Source organism: Alternaria ventricosa (genome assembly GCF_023758065.1).
Source record: "Alternaria ventricosa strain BMP 2768 chromosome Unknown scaffold_3, whole genome shotgun sequence".
NCBI classification, from domain to species: domain Eukaryota; kingdom Fungi; phylum Ascomycota; class Dothideomycetes; order Pleosporales; family Pleosporaceae; genus Alternaria; species Alternaria ventricosa.
The window spans coordinates 1,961,581-1,979,345 of NW_026055683.1; the positions used below are offsets into that span (position 1 = coordinate 1,961,581).

The window sequence follows — 17,765 nt, forward strand, 5'->3', positions numbered from 1 at the left end:
GTCGCAATCTGTGATTGATCTTATCACAGCAAAAAGGAAATTCAACCGCCAAACGGTCGCGATCTAATTACCATTCACGCCCCCGGAACATTCACGTTAGCCCGGTAAGTCATGGACGGCCCGTTAAATGCTCTCATTTACTGACGTGGCTCCTAGACTTTCAACTACACCCAAATCATCATGTCCGACGCCGAGGTTATCGAACAGAAGCGCGAGGAGGATGAGCGCCTCGATACCGCCGAAGACCCCAACGAAGAGGTACGATACCATCCACCACAACGCGCGCGTTAGACTCGTCGAGGATAGCCGGCGGGTGTCGCGCATACAAGTTCCGATATAGAAGAGCAGGCTGACAGTGCAATGCAGGAAGAGATCTCAGCAATGAGGCGACGCGTACAAGAAATGGAGGAAGAAGCCCAGAAGCTACGCCAGATGCAGAGCGAGACGGACCTAGAACGCCACGAGATGCGCGAGAGCAAAGAAGACGTCGACGCGCGCAGTGTCTTTGTCGGCAACGTCGACTACGGCGCTTCCCCCGAAGAGATCCAGGCACACTTCCAGAGTATCGGAAGCATTAACCGTGTGACGATCCTGCTCGATAAGTTCACAGGTCATCCCAAAGGGTCAGTACTAAGAGGAGGCTTTCCTTGAAAGATTTGCGCATTTCCAAGTTTTTTTGTTTTCATACATCAACAAGTATGCGCGCGCACAGTCGCGTACATGTTGTTGGGTTAACAGTTGGGCGAAAGTATCTTTCGCTACCTGGCAAGAGTTTGGCAGAAAGATCGGAACGCTAATGAGCGTATGCAGGTATGCGTATGTGGAATTCACAGAACCACATCTGGTCAATGAGGCCTTGGTCCTTGACAACAGCCAGTTCCGCAGCCGGAATTTAAAGGTATGGGATACACAACACATTCCACGGAATGCGCGAACGCAAACTTACATATTTCCAGGTCGTCCCCAAGCGAACGAACCTCCCCGGTATGACACGAGGCGGACGCGGCGGCCGAGGCGGTCCTCGAGGCGGATACGGCGGACGCGGCTCACCATACGGCGGCCGTGGTGGCTACGGTGGCGGCTACGGCGGCGGCGCTCCACGAGGAGGCGGTTACCGTGGTGGATACCGTGGCGGAAGAGGCGGATCGGCATACCGCCCATACTAAGGGTATGACACGACGACACCGGCACGCGTTATACCACCCAGAGACTTAGGTCGTCGTTTCTGTATTGCTATATTGGGATTCTCGAGGCAAAGGTGAACAAGGAAACAAAGGACACAAAATTGGATTGGGAGTCGCGGTGACTATCTGTAAGATCCGAGGCTTGTACTATTAGGATGATTGTTGGACACATGTCGTGAGGATGCGGCGAGAGGGCTGCTGGACTTCTTATCAACCGGGTTTTCTGAGGGACCGGATGGGTTTAATATATGTTTCTTTGCTTCGTTGCGTGCAGTCCTTCGTCTCGTGTGTTTGTTACTTTGGCGGGATCACGCATCATACTGAGTACATCTACAGCCATCATGGCTTCGTGCAGCCGATCACATGAATATCAATTTGGAATACGACAAAGATGAATCAATCGTGTATGTTACTCCATGCGCAATATGCCAGGAGGCTAAAGAAGAAGTCAGGTATCATAGCCACATGCGGCTTTTCTCCCACCATCTAAGCACCCATACAATGCTTGGGAACCTACCCCAAACGCCGGGATCCGTATCTCATCAAAAAGACGTTTCCATACTAAGCGCGCCTCAACCAAAAAGTCAAGGCAAAGAAAGAAAGAAAAATGCAAGAGCACATCCACCTCGTCTGAGCAGTGTCCGCCGCGACTGAGTGGAAGACAGCTTGACCACTGCATAACAGCTCATCAAGGCCTGACCACACCATCCCGTACCCAACCCAGATAACGGCCCTCGCGAACCGTTAGTCACATATAACCAAAAGGGATCCTCACCCCACGGTACACCACCTCTCCCCCCATCTCATCCCCGACAATATGTAGCCCTTCCTTTGGCGCACTGACAACGTACTACGGCGCCGGGTTCTCCTTGACGATCTGCTTGACCTTGCGCTCGTACGCCGCCTTGTCCTTTTTGAACAGGTTGAACGCGTCGGCTTGTGCTGGGCTCTCTGGGTTGGGTTCGTCGAGGAGGGATTGGATGCCCAGCAGGATCTCTTTGATGTTGATGGCGGGCTTCCAGCCTTCTTCTTCGTTGAGGATGCTGAGGCAGACGGTGCCGGAGGGGTAGACGTTTGGGTGGAAGAGGGGTGGAACGAATTTGCCTGTGAGCTGATTAGCTGCTGTTAGGCAGATGGGTTGAGGTTTGGCGGAGGAGGGATGGACATGGGCTGAGAGATGTGTGGGGACGTACACTTCGGTGGCTTTGTTGGGTACTCATCTGGGAATGCGACTTCGAGCTTGAAAAGACCGCCTTCCCATATCGTCTTTTCTTTTCCTGGTATGCCGCATTCCCACCGCTTCAGGTCCATCATGCCGTTGGAGCCGCGCATGGGCTTTGCGAAGAAGCCGAAGGGGTGGTCTCGTCGCCATGACTTTCTGGCTGCCGCGTTAGCGAGGAACATATATGTGGAAAACGGAGGGCGCGTACCTCTCTTCCGAGAGCCTGTTGACGCAAAGAGACATAGTGTCGGTGTAGATGTAAGGCTGGCCGTTGCGCCTCTAGCTTGTCTCGTGGATTTCCGTACTGAGATACCGGCAGAGCGTGCGGTAAAGATAGAGAGAAAACTGCAAAGACGGCGTCTTATATATCGCGAGCTTGAGCGTATGGCGTCGCGCTTGTTAACGTGCTACGATTGTGGTAAAGGTGAGGATTGCAGACGGTAAGAGGACCAGGTGAAGTCGAGTTACGGTTGCACGTGACCTGACAACAATTATCGGGCGCCGCAGCGTTGGGATTCGGGGCTAGATCCCGTCGCGCGAAGGTGGAAGGTGCGATGCGCGATCTGCCCCGCGCTAGGTCTTGGCTCTGGTGCCTGCCCCGCTTATGTGATCCAATGCCTACATCGTATGCGCGGGCCGAGGCTGACATGGCATGTGTCTGGTCTAGGTAGCTACGATCTTCTTTACCTGTTCCTCTCTCTAATTCTTGGACCCTTATACAGCCTTACCTATATCTCACAGTGAGAGCACACCAAGATGGCGGATACAGCCGTAAAGAAGGAAGAGCAGCAGCTCGCTAAACCCACCACCACCACAACTGCCCCTCCCCCCGCCGAAGTAGCCTCCGACCCCGAAGAAGACGACCTCTCCGACCTCGACGATGTCCTCGACGAGTTCGCAAACACGAAGCTCGACGCCAAAGCCCCTACCGCCTCCTCAATAGAAGCAGCCTACCCCAAGTCCAGCGATGCGCCGTCGTCTTCCGGGCCAGGCAGGCCAGCCTCAGACATCTCCCCCGCTGAACTCATGATGGAAGACCAAGATGCGTTCCAGGCACAGCTGCAGAAGGAGATGGAGCAGCTCCTCGGTCAGGGCGACTTCCAGAAGCAGTTCGACGAGATTATGAAGGAGATGAGTGCGGAAATGGGTGGCGCGAACCCGTTGGAAGATCCTGCGCATAGGCATGAACATGGGCATGCGCATGTAGGTGAGGGTGCGGGCGAGGCGAAGGAGAAAGCGGTGCCGGGTCAGTCTGAGAAGGCGACTGCTGCAAAGGCAGAGAAGACGTTCCAGGAAACTATCAAGAAGACCATGGAGCGCATGCAGTCATCCTCCGATACCGCAACCTCCGCCGCCGCATCTTCCTCCCAAGACGATATCCTCGCACAGATGCTCGCATCTATGGAATCAGGCGGCTTCGGTGGTGCTGGTGAGGGAGGCGACGAGGACTTCAGTAAAGTGCTCATGGGCATGATGGAGCAGCTCACCAACAAGGACATCCTGTACGAGCCGATGAAGGAGCTAGACGATAAGTTCCCAGCGTGGATGGACAAGAACAAGGAAAAGTGTGAGAAGGATGATCTGAAGAGGTACGAGGAGCAGCAGATGTTGGTTAGGGAGATCGTAGGCAGGTTCGAAAGGAAAGGGTACAGTGACGACAATGCGCGGGATAGGGAGTATATTGTGGAGAGGATGCAGAAGGTATGTGATTGCTTTCTCATGTGTGATGCGATAAGCGCTAATATTAATGTAGATGCAAGCCGCTGGCTCTCCACCCCCCGATCTCGTAGGTGATATGAATGCTGCGCAGGAGGCGCTTCAGGATATGGATCAGGGCTGCCCGACTCAGTGATCTCCTTGTGCGATAACTCGTCTGCTTCATTCTTCCCAGATACCCAATGTACATATGATGCCTTCCCCCAAGCAATCTGTTATACTGAGATGCCAAATTCCTTCTTACAACATGTGTAGAGTCCCTATGATGTCACTACCAAGTCGCCTTCTTTGGGGCGGTATCTGGTTAATCTCGATAGTCTCCGATTTCAAGTCATTTTTCAGCAATCCATCATATCCATGTCCATCACGTCTCCTTCGAACGCGTCTTGCGCGCGTTGCTGCTGCTGCTGATACTGATCGTGCCCCGCCGTCGCGCACTCCATGAATATCGAATCATAGTCGTCGTCATCACTACCGTAGTGCTGTGACCGAGCATCCGATTCTTGCTCCATTACCGCGATCAATTGTTGTAGCTCGTACTCTTCTTGTGCGGCGACGTAGTCGGCTTCGGTCATCTCGGGATCTGATTGAGGCGCGTAAGTTGGAAGTACAGGTAGCGGCGCGTCGTCCATGGTCTCTTCATCGATGTCGTCATTCTCTTGGGGCGCTTGACGCGCTTTTTCGGCTTCCCAGCGCTTCCGCTCAGATACGAAGTCTAGTTGTTGGATCTGCGTCATCAATTAGCATGGTTGATCGCGTCTGTGTACGATTGAATCGCGTACCTGTTCCCCTCGCGACTCCCACTTCTTGTCATCCCGGTTGTTCTGTACGCGCTTGAAGAACATGTCCCTCCTTCGCTTCGTAGTGGCGTCGCGCGTTTGCATCACAGGATTGGCCTTGAACGCGCGTTGTGGCATCGCCGACTTCTCCTTAAGAGGTGACGACATAGTGAAGTCGAAGGTTCGTGGGGCTGCATTTGCGGAGCGCTCGGATAGTGGTGATGATCGCGGTGGCGTGTATGCTGAGTAGTGCGGCATTTGGTGTGAGAAGAAGGATGTTGTGAGCATCATCGTGTGGTGAGGTAGTTCAGTGGTGATGGTATGAAGATAGATCGCGTGGGTGTGTGGGGTGGATATGGAGATGTGATGGGTTTTGGGTGGATGAAGTTGGGAGGGAAGGTGATGATGCGGGCGCGAAATGATGGGCAGTCGCGCTCGCGCGATGGTAGGTGCGTATCGATAAGTCACGTGCACCTCTCGATTGCAGACAGCCCTAAAGGGTCTGTCCCTTCCTCCATGCCGTCAAATACACCGCAATTTCTTCATTCTGACTGAGTGGCTATGACATGCGGCTATATTCGTCCTTTTGGCCTTTGCATCTTCCATCCCTTAGCTACTAAACCGGATCGACGCGCCACATGCCGCAGATGCGGAGGTACTGGATTTGGCGGCTGCAATGTCGCGACACGAACGTTCTTCGAGCTTGAAGCAGCTGCACTACCTCGATGCGAGTTTCCATAAAGGACGAGCAGGGTTTTTAGCTCACACCCTGCGATTGAGCATCGGTCATTGATAAGATCAAGATACTCGCGAAGTCGATTGCTCCAATCAGGATCGTGTTGGTAGGCCTTCTGAAGCGCCTCGGTCTCGATGATCACGAATGCTGTCGGTAACTTGGAAAAGAGGAGGCAGACAAGGTCGACCCATTCGCGCTCCGTATGAGTGGCGTGAATTCTTGAGAGGTTCAACTGCTCGGCACAACTGTTGAACAGATCACCCGAGTGTTGAAGTACCTGGAAGATGATGCCTCTGAACAGCCCCTCGATGGTTTGCGCGTCTGAAGACGTGCGGCCCGAGGGTAAGTTCCAGAAAACGCGCTGACTTCCGGATCTCATTTTCTGGATCACAGTCGTTGCCAATTCTTTCGCCTGCTTTTGCGCACGAACACCGACTTGAACAACGAGAAGCGACGACCCCTTCCCAAAAGCCCAATTCAGGATGGTCCTGCGCACTTTTTGTTCGTTAGGGCTAGGCAAGCTTGGCGTCGTGTCCCGACGCACGAGTGATCGCACTTTGAGCAGGGCCGTTTCAGGCAATACCTTGGGTTCGAAGAACTGCATCACTCCGCTGAACTCGAGACGATACACTGTCTTGCTTATGCTACAGACGTCGATACCTATCCGCTCCGAAATGCTTTTGTGCGAAGTTGCGACCTGTAGAAGTTGGGTAACATGGGCTGCAAACCTCTTCTGCCCTTCCATCACGCCCGCCAGCTTCGCATCAAGCTCTCGAATCTGCGCATGTTGCAGCATTGCTAGGGTATGGACGTCGCGGATTTCGGCTCGAGCGCCAGCGCTGGCAAGGTCGTCCACCGCTTTCGAACACTCCTGGATATGGTTCACCAGCTCTTGGTAGCCAAGCTCGAAAGGCGTCTTGATGGCAGAACATATTCGACCCAGAGGGCTCTTCTTGTACCAACGCACGCAAAGCCGGAGGAAAAGAATGATGTATGTGAACAGCCGTGAAAGTGCAGCTTCCATGTACTGAGTTTGGTACAGCTCCGCACTCAGATCCATGCGTGGCAGTACGTCGCCGATAGCGATGAGGGCTTGCGATAGCTTTTCGAAGAGGGTCGCTCGGTTGATCACTCCCTTTGGAGCTATGTGTCAGTACACCACAAGCGGTAGGGCAAGCTTGGACAAGGTATAACCTACGGTCAGAACGAACTTCATGGCACCCCATACCAGAGCCACGTACTCGGGATGATGCTGCGCCAAGGTGTCGATGACTTTGCCATAGTACATGATGCGCGCAGACAGCCTCTCGAGCGACTGCCTCATCTCTGCATGCCTGTCCTGCTTGCTCTTGTCTTCGTAATCTTTCTTGGCATTCTCCACCACGCTGAAGACATCCTTTATGGACGCTTGGAACTTGTGAGGGACTGAATCGTCGAGGGAAATGCCCAGCTCATTCTTGAGGTGTTCGATGGCAGCCCGATATGCTTCCGCTGCGATGTTTCGGTTCCTACGACTTTCAGCCTTCTTTGCGCACCTTGTGATTGGTCGATTATACCTACTCCTGGCCCGGCGTTGGTGTATACCAGGACGAATGCGGATGGCGTACTACTATCGCGGACATGTCGAACTCACAATACTACTACAGCCGAGGAGGAGCCGCTGCTGAACAGTTGCGATTCTATCCTTGTGAACCATTGCTAGCCTTCTCTTATGCAGCTCCTGAAAAGTGGGCTGTGCAGGAAGGCTGCGGCTGTGCCAAGGAGACGCGGCAGGCCATGCACACGTCGACACATGCACACCGATACATCCCTTTGAACGGCGACACTCCCATTGAATACGCCGCCTCCATATCATATGATCGGATGATACAGCTCCCTATTACTTTTGTACCCGCCCTCCGTTATCTTCACGAGTCGCGCCCACACGCCATCGGTCACTCGACCGTGAAGGACTAGCGTTGACACCCACACAGCCGCTCAGCCGCACTTCTCGAGCGAGGACCCAGGATTCTGTGATCAAGGCCAACCCACAGCGAGAGCTACCCACGTTCTTCTGTTCGAACCATTACCTAAATGGTTGCGGTGCTCACTGGAAAACCGAAACTCAATGCGTGGAGCGTATCACCAGAGGCGGAGAATGGCTTCGCGATCGCTACAGCCGAGACCGCCGGGAAAGGGGGAACAGTCTACGATTGAACGACGGCCATCAAGCGTATCAAGCGCTTTGGCACAGATGACGATCCCGCCGCGGGGAGGGCTTTTGGCAAACACACGGCCTGCGTTACAAGCCCCCTTATCTTGGCGTGCTGGAGCAGTCACTTCGCCTAGTCAGCAGCTACTTTCATTTCGTCGTAGGGTTGAAATAGCGAGACAAGCAATGAGTGAACACGGAGCCGAAGAGTCAGTACGTGAGACGAGGAGACGTGAAGACGACGAAAATCTGCTGTTCCAGAACTCGTCAGATGAATCAGACTCTGAATGGAGATCCCGGAGGGAGTATACATCCTCTCTCGGCCCACCGGCATTGGCTTCCCAAGATCAAGCCAATCAACGAGCCATGAACACTGCGAGCGGGGAAGGACAAGAGAGCATAGGCTCACGTATAACGGACTCAGAGACAGTTCCCAACTCCAAAGTTAACCCAACTCTAGCGCCCCCAAGAATGCCGCCTCGGATTTCACCTCAAAATATGAACGTCCTGGGCGGCGAGCCATTGATGCGGCCCCCGAGCTCGCGCGTCCCCCCGCTCACGCCTAGACAGACTAAGCGCGAACTCAAACGTCAGCAAAAGATATCTGCCCATATTTCCTCAGAAAACGCCCGAATACATCCTATTAACGAGCTTCATGATCGGTCTCGAGGAATCATGAATGAGCGGACGGCTCGCTCTGGGCATGGACGTTTTCGTGGAGAGCTGAAGTACACGATCTCAGAAGACCGCACTACAGACACTTTCAAGCGCCGTAAATTGCATCTCACAGCTTTGGGGCAGTATAATAGCCGAGCCGCTGAAGTTGAGGAGGTCGACAAGTCTGACGCTGCGAGGGTGTCAGTCCTAGTCGATTCATATCCACGCGACGACATGGGCACCATGGCCACGGACGACCTCGAAGATCTTTTCAACATGGACGAATATGAGAACCCCGAGCAGTCGACATTTGACGACGCCTTGTTCAATTTTGAATAGGAACGAATCTTGCATGTGCACCATAACGCGCGGAAGGGGGTTTTACTTTCAGAAAGATTGCTATGATATACTATGTTTATCTAAGTGTAGACACTGTGCCCGCACGCGAACACTGCACAAACACTCTTTTGACGTTGCTACAACACTGTTTTGAGGACAACACAACAATATCCATGTTACAAGACGCCACCCCTCCCCCCTGCGCCGTACAGTAGCGTTACTCAATCGATTTGTAGCGTCAAATAGCGTTCTTATTATAGTCTTAGACATTCATGGAGTTTTCTACCAAATCGTGATGCAAGACTGCAACAAATGCTTGGTGGAACGAATGTAGCTTAAAGAGTCTTCGATACGGAACAGGGCTTGCATGCTGCATGTGGCGCGATGGAGCTTTCCCTAGATGGGATTAGCCCTCGTATAAGGCCCCTCTGACCGGTGACGGTTGGGTGTATAAGTTGATCTGGACTGCGCTCTTCTTTCTAGCATCACCAAAATCAGCTTTTACTAGGTCCTATGTTCGATCCGGAGCCATATCACATAGGGCCCTCAGCGAGGGCAAAACGCCCAAGGAGCACTGGCGAAGCTCCAGCAAGCAATGACGCTAGTTCTTCGCAACAACCGCTCGAGGCTGACGCCAAGCGTCCACGTCTATCAGCGGGGAAATCTGTCACGCAACGAGTTACCATACATTGCGTAACCTGCTCACGTACACGAAGACATCATGGAAGCCATTCCTCAACATCATACTATCTCGACGTTCCAGCTATGGTCAAATCCGACCATCAGGCTAGAGCCCTGCATGGTCAAACTCGCCTGCGAGATGTGCATAGCTACTTGGACGAATGTCTCGGGTTCAGTATTGTGGTGTTCGTTAACTACGACTGCGAAGCATACCACAATGACATTTTAAAAGCATTCAAACCTATCCCCATGCCCTCGATGCCTGACGATATAAGTATCGACATGAAGCCATACTTTCGAGTTCTTCAACAAGATGGACCGATAGCGAACGCGACTTCAGAGCGGCTGCAGTTATCAGAAAACCTTGAAGAAGCTCTGCATACGCTGCGAGACCAGAATGCGGACACGCTCGAGGACTGGGATTTCAACAAGGATCTTGATCACCCTTATCGGAAATTTGATCAATCCAAACATGTCTTCATCGGCCCCTTGGCACAAGCGCTAGAGACACAACACCAGAAGGACCTCAAGATACTATCCGATTATATCACTGAGCGTTTGGCCCTGGATTACGAGAAGCTAGAACAGCTGTCATCTACAGGATGGGTCAGTCAAAGAAGTTGGCTGATGCTATTCCGACCAAACGATACAGTAGTCACGATGCGCGGTGACGAATACCGTGCGTTTGTTGTGAGCTCTTGCCGTCAACGCAATGCAAACACATTGGAAATAGATTGCTGGACTTGGGAGTACGATGGCAACTTTTTCCGAAAGCACACTACAATGCCCATCAAATGGCCATCTAGATCGAACCGAGTGGACATTAAAGAACTTTCCGTGTATCCTATTCGCCACGCAGAAGACGGGGTTCAAGCTATGTTGCGCATGCGCGGTAATACCTTCTGGAGTTGCCGACGACGGAAGTACGTGAGTTACGATGTGCCATTGCTAGGACCTGGATCGCAGCTTGTAAGATATCAATCCGGGTGCGAACGGGTTGTGCTCACACTGCCAGGCTAATCTGCGATACATGGTCGATGCTGAAGCTTACAAGTTGATGCATCGCCGTGCCGATGAACCGATAACCGAAAGCGAACTGAGCAATGACGAGTTGGAAAACGATGAACCTCCAAGCGAAGCATTCATACTCATGTTACCCGCGACGATTAAAGGCTATGGCTTTCACAACAAACAATGGAGTATGTACACAAAACTACCAGATCTTGGAAATGCTAAGCATCGTCTCAGATGTATTACTTGTGGAACATATACAAGACATCCAATGGAACAATGAAGTCTTTCAACAGCGCTTAGTTTTGGATCAAGACAAGAAGGATTTGGTGGAAGCTCTGGTTACGGTCCATGTCGAAAAGAGCCGCGACATCAAGACTGACTTCATGGACGGAAAAGGTGAAGGGCTCATTATGCTGCTACATGGAGGACCAGGGACCGGTAAAACTCTTACAGCTGAGAGTATCGCCGAACTCGTGCAACGTCCATTGTATAGGGTAACATGCGGTGATATCGGCACCGATGCTGAAAGCGTTGAGAAATATCTTGAGAACGCCTTATCTGTTGGAAGCACCTGGGACTGCGTCGTTCTTCTGGACGAAGCTGACGTGTTTCTTGAAGAGAGGAACAAGATGGATCTCCAGCGCAACGCGCTAGTCTCCGTGTTCCTGCGCGTTTTGGAATACTACGATGGAATATTGATCTTGACGACGAACCGCATCGGCACCTTCGACGAGGCTTTCAAATCTCGTATTCAGCTTGCGCTTCATTACCCGCCTCTTGATAGCAAGGGCCGTTGGGAAGTCTGGAACAACTTTGTTGACTCCCTCTCGGAGGCTGGAGAAGACATGAACGCTGAAGAGATCGGACGGAAGCTCAAAATCCTTTCGCAACATAAACTGAATGGACGGCAGATCAGAAACACTATCAACACGGCTCGCCAACTGGCTCGGTTCAAGAAGGAGGTTTTGCGCTATGGACACTTGGACAAGGCAGCCAGAGTGATCAACGAGTTTGAGAAGTACGTGACCGACGTACACGGTCATGATGATGAGGAGTATGCGCGAGATCAAGGCTTGAGAAATGATGAGGTCTCGCGTGAGGTGGATTAATCTCGGACTTTATTTACCTAGGTAGCGTACTTAGCACCTCTCGCACAACAGCTGCTACCATATCCTACATCCAATGCTTTCGGTCACTAAACGCATAGCTGAAAACATACCGGACAATAGCTTTACAGTTTCGAGGCGTAGCATCAGTGTTGGCACGAAACATGGAGTTGTTTTCGGTGCCTGGCTGCTCCGCGGAGTGTCTTCCGGATGCTGACGTCATGACGTCAAAATAAATTCAACTTCTCGCTTCGCAACGCTTGTAGTCATGCACACCTGCAGCCTGCGGCTTCAAGACATCACACCGTCGAATGATACAACGTATCAGCACGTGTCTTCACACCAATTCGGTTACATTGCTTAGATCAGTGAGTCCAATGTCAGTTCGCCGCATATCTGGCCGAGAGAAACTAAGTGAAGCACTAGACCAGTTTTGTACTCCATGCCTAGCGCCTTGAAAGACCGAGATCCAAAAATGCCTTCACGCACTTCGAGGTGCTCTAGTACGATTCTAGATGCCATCGGATTGTGGAACATCGCACTCAACCAGTCACAAGGCGTATTAGCTTGGCACCGCCCAGGTAGCAAAACCACGCTAATTGACTTGCCGACCTGCGAGACCTAATGCCAGTTGCCGCCTATGTTGAGTCGGCTGGCCTGGTGTGGCAATGCGCAAACTTTCACCTCATCCCCCACCGATGTCTTGATGTTCAGTAGATGCAAACAGTGGCGATTCCTCCCTCCTAGGCCTAATGGCGAAGCACACCTAGGTACCTACGGTCTGAGGGAGCTTGTGGATGCCGCTGGCCTTCTGTGGGTTTATCGCCAGTACTGCGCATCATGAGTCAACATTCAAACAGCAGCAGGGGGACTAGGACAGACCGATATGGGATGAGGAGAGAGCGCGATGTGCTGCTCCTCTACGGCGCAGCGTTTCGCAATGTTCCTCACGTCGACAATCTGGAAAACCATGTACCCCGCTTATCTCCAGATTCGACCCTGACAGCCTTGTGTCAGCTTACAGCTATCCGGATGGGAGCCCAGCGGTCCATGATATCGCTCCTCGACGATGAACGACAACACATACTTGCGGAGGCGACCTGTGACTTACCGCTGCGGCCAGAGGCACCAGGAGACGCCCCAAATAGCTGTTGGCTTGGGAACGTGAGCATACCGCGGAGCTGGGGCATATGTGAAAAAGTTCTGGAATTGGACCGAAGTGAGAACCCAGTCTTCATCATCAACGACCTCACGAAGAATCAAGGGACATGCTTTCGGGATGATGTCCAAGGAAATTCTGATATGCGCTTCTACGCCAGCGTCGCGTTGATGTCTCCTAACGGCGCAATAGTTGGATCGCTCTGCATCTTCGACAACAAGGTTCGAGCCGGTCTTTCCAAAGAAGAACTTGTTTTGTTCAAGGACCTGGGTTCTACCGTCATGAGCTACCTGAACACATATACGATCAGAGATGAGTACAGGCGAGGGGAAAGATTCACTCGAGGTCTTGTCTCTTTTGCGGAAGGCGCATCTGTTCTGTCTCCGTTCGAGGGAGACCTGCGGCACGATTCGACAGCAGTCGTTCAGACACCGTCAGATTACTCATCCGCGGCGTCCAAAACGGACATGGACGGATCGAGGGATACGCTTGCAAAAGCCGAAACCAGGCAGACTACGCCTGGTCAATCACCGTTGGCAATCTCGAAGACGAGCCGTGCCAGATCCAATCGACATCGGTCAATTGGCACACTTCGTAAGGACTGTCCATTCAAGATTCATACGGGATACGCACTGACTTGATTTTCTGAATTTAGAAGACTCTATCTTGCCCACTGACTCGAAGTCCATGTTCTCGCGTGCTGCAAATGTAATGATGGGCTCAAGCGATCTGGACGGAGTGCTCATCCTGGATGCGAGCGTTGCGGCAAGCGGGGGACAGCGTCGCAACAACAGCGCCTCAAGGAGCGATACCGAGGCCCACTCCGAATCGTACCGATCTAGGTCTTCAAGCGATGAGGCCAGCTCCAATGGTACCGACAGATACGTCCGCGGCACGTCTTCATCAAGTTCCAAGATGTGTCAACTACTTGGAGTGGCAACTCCGACCGACGTGGACTCTGATTATGGAACATTGCTTGAGCCTGATCTTTCGCGCTTGTTTCATGAATATCCACATGGCAAGATATTCACTTTCAACGCGGACGGCCATTCTTTATCCTCGACGGAGGAGTCCGTTTCGAGTCCCAACGTTGCTGAACATCTCTCCCCTACTACGCCATCGAGGCGCAAGACCAAAGACAGGCCACAGCGTGGATCAACCGCCATACAGGCAATGTTTCCCAAAGCACGTAGTGTTGCTTTCATTCCCTTTTGGGATTTCGAAAGAGCCAGATGGTTCGCCGGCTGTCTGTGCTGGAGCAACGACCCCTACCGGTTACTATCCGCTTCCGTGGATATGGCATACTTCAAGATATTCAGTCACTCAATCATGAGGGAGCTGTCAAGGCTGGACGCCGCAGCTCTAAACGAGGTGGGTAAAATAAGTAAGGTGCTGCGGTTGCAAGAGCTAAACGGGTGTCATAGGCCAAATCGACTTTCGTCTCATCGATTTCACACGAGCTGCGTTCGCCCCTCCACGGCATACTAGGTACACTAGAGTTCATCAAGGATACGCCGCTCGACTCATTTCAGACAAGTATGATGAACTCTTTACACGCCTGCGGCACGACTCTTCTCGACACCATCAATCATCTCATGGACTATGCCAAGATCAGCGAGGAGAAGAAGAGCATTTCGTCGAAGAGACTGAAGAATGAAAACACTATTCGACTATCCTCGAAACCATTGAAGAGTCGGCGAAAAAGGGTTTCCGCATTTGATCTCGGGGTCGCAACGGAAGAAGTCGTGGAAGCAGTCTTTTCTGGATCATCATACATCCCAGCCACCTCGAAGCTCATGGAAGCACCTATCTCGCCTACGGACGAACATGCTCTCTCACTTCCGCAGCGTGCGGCACGCTTCATCATCCTCGATATTGCTTACGATGACGATCTGGTTTTCTCCTTCCCAATTGGATCTTGGAGAAGAATAGTGATGAACCTATTTGGCAACGCTGTCAAGTATACCCAAACAGGGTATATCCATGTTTCTCTGCGTTCAAACAACCTAGCAGAAAATGCCGATGCCCCGACAGCAATCACACTCACCATTACAGACACTGGCTCAGGTATGAGTTCTAGTTTTTTGGCCAACCGCCTCTTCCAGCCCTTCTCCCAGGAGAACCCGCATGCACCAGGTACAGGGTTGGGTATGAGTATCGTGCGTCAAATCATCGACACGAACGGTGGCAAGGTTGAAGTCAGCAGTGACCCCGAAATCGGTACTAAGCTCATTGTCAAACTTGCTCTTAACAAACCGGAACTACCTGGCGCGATGACGACTGAGCGAGCGCAATTCATATCTTACCTGCCGAGATTACAGGGTCGAAGGATATGTATCCTTCGCAAGAAGATAGAGTCACCGACTGGAGACATCCATCTCTCGAAAACGGACGAAGGCCTGCTACGCTTCACCAACGCACTTGTATATACCCTGGAGACACATCTTAAGATGGAAGTTGTGAAGACCAATGAATGGGAAGGGCATGATGCGGACATGGTCATCTGCCCGGAGTTATCCTTTGACTACCTCGCTACTATCCGGAAACGGAGGCCCAACGGCCAACGCGCCCCAGTGACCATCTTTGTGGGGATGGACGCTCTCGAAGCAGCGACATTGCGCTCCGATGTCCGCGTTACCAACAGGGAGTCGGTAGTCGAGATCATCACGCAACCATGCGGACCTTACAAGCTCGCATGGGTTCTCAACCGATGCCTAGATCGGTACGAACATCCAGCTGAAAACCTCCAACCTGCTGGAATGTCTAGCCCGCCACCGCAGCCCCAACAACAGTCGTATCCCTTCACACCAACGAAGTCGATGCAGAATACCATGGAGTCTCTCAGCTTGACGTCACCAGAACCAGTCGCTCCTTCTACCGCTGGATCTACAAGTGTGCAACACTCGCTCACATCGCCTCCCCAAGAAGAGGAACCTTTGATATCGCACACCCTTATTGTCGACGACAACGTATTGAACCGACGTCTCCTCGTCGCGTTCATGAAAAAGCACGGCCTTCAGTTCGAACAAGCGGCGAACGGACAAGAAGCTCTGGACAAGTACCAGGAAGAAGCGCGCAAATTCGACGTTATACTGATGGATATGTCCATGCCGGTCATGGACGGCATGAGCGCAACTCGTGCGATCCGCGAATACGAGCAGAGTAACAATCTGCCACGGTGTTCCATTGTCGCACTTACTGGCTTAGCGTCTTCAAGTGCGAAGCTGGAAGCATGGAGTTCGGGGATTGATCACTTCATGACGAAGCCGGTCAACTTCAAGGCGCTTGGAGAGCTTCTCAAGAGCGATGAGGCGCGGAGACATGCGAGAGCGAGAAATGAGGAAAATGAACGGGCGGGTTGACGTGCCTTCTGAGGACAGGTCGAAGAAGTAACCATACGCTATAGCTCTACAGCAACAAGCCGCTTCCGAGCGGATGAAGATAGGCCAGAGATCTCTCTGGCAGTGGGGCCCTACCACAGGATCGGCAGGTCGCAAAGATCAAGTACATAGTGCAAAATGCACAGAGACACATACTCAACGACGTGTTACTCTTCCTCCACCGTCACAGTGAACTCCGGCTCTTCCAATCCATACAGCACCCTCCCATCCAAAACCCAATTGAACAAGCAAGCTCCACACCCGGACAGCGCGCCAAAAGGGTTAATCTCCACCAACTGCACACTACCATCCTGTTGCAGCGCAACATCATAACTGAACCCGTACCTCAATAGCAACCTCATAACGTCCTTACTCAGCTTTTTCTCAGTATACGCCACAATCTCCCCTAAAACCTTCTTCGCCCCCACATCAACCAACTCCACTGTCTGCTTCAGATCAAACCCCCACGGCGCCTCAAACCCCATCGGCCACCTATACTGGCTGATTGCGCTAATCGAGAATTCCGCTGCAACAGCCTCCCTCCCCGTCTTCGCGGCTGGTGGCGGAACGAACACGCGGAACTCCTTTCCGGCATCCATACCCTCATCCCACGGATTCAACACGAGTTTAATCTCCATCTCCCTCCCTTCCTTCCTCGCGTCTTCGAACTCCCGCATTAGACAGCCGTACGCGCGCATACTAGAACAGATCTTTGTAATGACGTCTTCGCAGGTAGAGCTAGGAAGCTTTCCTCCCATGGGCGAGTCTTTCGGCGACATCTGATCGAGACGGATGAACCATTGCCGCTTTCCATCGAGGAGGCCAGCGAGTTTCTTGCCGGATTTAGTGCAGAGGAGTGTTTCGACGACGTCGTTGAGGAGCGAGGTGTGGATGCGGGATGTGGATACCCAGGCGCTGTGGCAACGTAGTAGGTCTTCGTAAAGGAAGCTCGGGAGGAGGATCTCGTGGTATTCGGGCAGGTTTTGGGAGGATGCGATGAGCGGGTGCCAGAGTGTGTAGCCGTAGGCTGTCCATGGGGGTGTTTCGTGCGTGAAGTGTGGGTTGGATGGGACGACGGGGGTTATTTCTGAGAGGTGGTGGTGAGCGGTGCTGAAGCGTTGGGAGCGTGAGGATGGGTTAGAGGAGTCGGTGTTGGCGGCTATGGCGGCGATGTCGGTTGCGACGAGGGAGTAGGGGATTTTGCGGAGGTGCATGTTGGGAGTTATTGGTTGGTTTCTGGGAAGCGGAGTGTGATGTGGAGGGGAGATCGTAAATGATTTGAAGAAATGAGAGCGCCGTATGGACGAGTCTTATATGGCTGGTGTGCATTGCTGATGTTGGGTGTGGAAGTTGCGTACCGTGGTTACGATGGAGTCACGGCATCCACATTTGGAACGTGAAGGGCGTAAGTACAGTTCGATCATTTCACATTGAGCATTTTGCCTTTTCAAGGGAGCAAGGAAGCTCGATTAAGGAATCTCATGCTCCTATTCTTATTCGCATCATGCGCCCTACCATCACCAGCCCTGGATATCGTCTCCACAGCCCCGCAAACCACATTTCCTCTTCCACTGACCTATCTCAGCTCTTTCCATCCACGA

General features: G+C 52.4%; 8 protein-coding genes across 8 annotated transcripts; 4 read left to right on the plus strand and 4 right to left on the minus strand.

Annotated features, from left to right (window-relative positions):
- Positions 1 to 180: 180 nt before the first annotated feature.
- PAB2 (poly(A) binding protein Pab2) lies at positions 181 to 1,166 on the plus strand (the record flags this gene model as incomplete). Its single annotated transcript, XM_049340550.1, has 4 exons — positions 181 to 258; positions 367 to 623; positions 811 to 898; positions 957 to 1,166. The coding sequence occupies 4 exons, from the start codon at positions 181 to 183 to the stop codon at positions 1,164 to 1,166; spliced, it is 633 nt and encodes a 210-aa protein (XP_049202872.1).
- An 868-nt stretch (positions 1,167 to 2,034) lies between these two features.
- HUS5 (SUMO conjugating enzyme Hus5) lies at positions 2,035 to 2,649 on the minus strand (the record flags this gene model as incomplete). Its single annotated transcript, XM_049340551.1, has 3 exons — positions 2,035 to 2,288; positions 2,378 to 2,562; positions 2,615 to 2,649. 3 exons carry the CDS (start codon positions 2,647 to 2,649, stop codon positions 2,035 to 2,037), a joined length of 474 nt encoding a protein of 157 aa, XP_049202873.1.
- Positions 2,650 to 3,162: 513 nt separating this feature from the next.
- Positions 3,163 to 4,258, plus strand: J4E93_002610 (uncharacterized protein; the record flags this gene model as incomplete). The annotated part of the gene is made up of 2 exons (XM_049340552.1): positions 3,163 to 4,107; positions 4,160 to 4,258. The coding sequence occupies 2 exons, from the start codon at positions 3,163 to 3,165 to the stop codon at positions 4,256 to 4,258; spliced, it is 1,044 nt and encodes a 347-aa protein (XP_049202874.1).
- Positions 4,259 to 4,460: 202 nt separating this feature from the next.
- On the minus strand, positions 4,461 to 5,192 carry J4E93_002611 (uncharacterized protein; the record flags this gene model as incomplete). Its single annotated transcript, XM_049340553.1, has 2 exons — positions 4,461 to 4,850; positions 4,905 to 5,192. 2 exons carry the CDS (start codon positions 5,190 to 5,192, stop codon positions 4,461 to 4,463), a joined length of 678 nt encoding a protein of 225 aa, XP_049202875.1.
- Positions 5,193 to 6,787: 1,595 nt separating this feature from the next.
- On the minus strand, positions 6,788 to 7,259 carry J4E93_002612 (uncharacterized protein; the record flags this gene model as incomplete). Its single annotated transcript, XM_049340554.1, has 2 exons — positions 6,788 to 7,145; positions 7,198 to 7,259. The coding sequence occupies 2 exons, from the start codon at positions 7,257 to 7,259 to the stop codon at positions 6,788 to 6,790; spliced, it is 420 nt and encodes a 139-aa protein (XP_049202876.1).
- Positions 7,260 to 9,754: 2,495 nt separating this feature from the next.
- J4E93_002613 (uncharacterized protein) lies at positions 9,755 to 11,628 on the plus strand (the record flags this gene model as incomplete). Its single annotated transcript, XM_049340555.1, has 2 exons — positions 9,755 to 10,111; positions 10,726 to 11,628. 2 exons carry the CDS (start codon positions 9,755 to 9,757, stop codon positions 11,626 to 11,628), a joined length of 1,260 nt encoding a protein of 419 aa, XP_049202877.1.
- Positions 11,629 to 13,498: 1,870 nt separating this feature from the next.
- On the plus strand, positions 13,499 to 16,146 carry J4E93_002614 (uncharacterized protein; the record flags this gene model as incomplete). The annotated part of the gene is made up of 2 exons (XM_049340556.1): positions 13,499 to 14,155; positions 14,209 to 16,146. The coding sequence occupies 2 exons, from the start codon at positions 13,499 to 13,501 to the stop codon at positions 16,144 to 16,146; spliced, it is 2,595 nt and encodes an 864-aa protein (XP_049202878.1).
- Positions 16,147 to 16,331: 185 nt separating this feature from the next.
- On the minus strand, positions 16,332 to 17,378 carry J4E93_002615 (uncharacterized protein; the record flags this gene model as incomplete). The annotated part of the gene is made up of 1 exon (XM_049340557.1): positions 16,332 to 17,378. The coding sequence occupies one exon, from the start codon at positions 17,376 to 17,378 to the stop codon at positions 16,332 to 16,334; it is 1,047 nt and encodes a 348-aa protein (XP_049202879.1).
- Between the last annotated feature and the right edge of the window lie 387 nt (positions 17,379 to 17,765).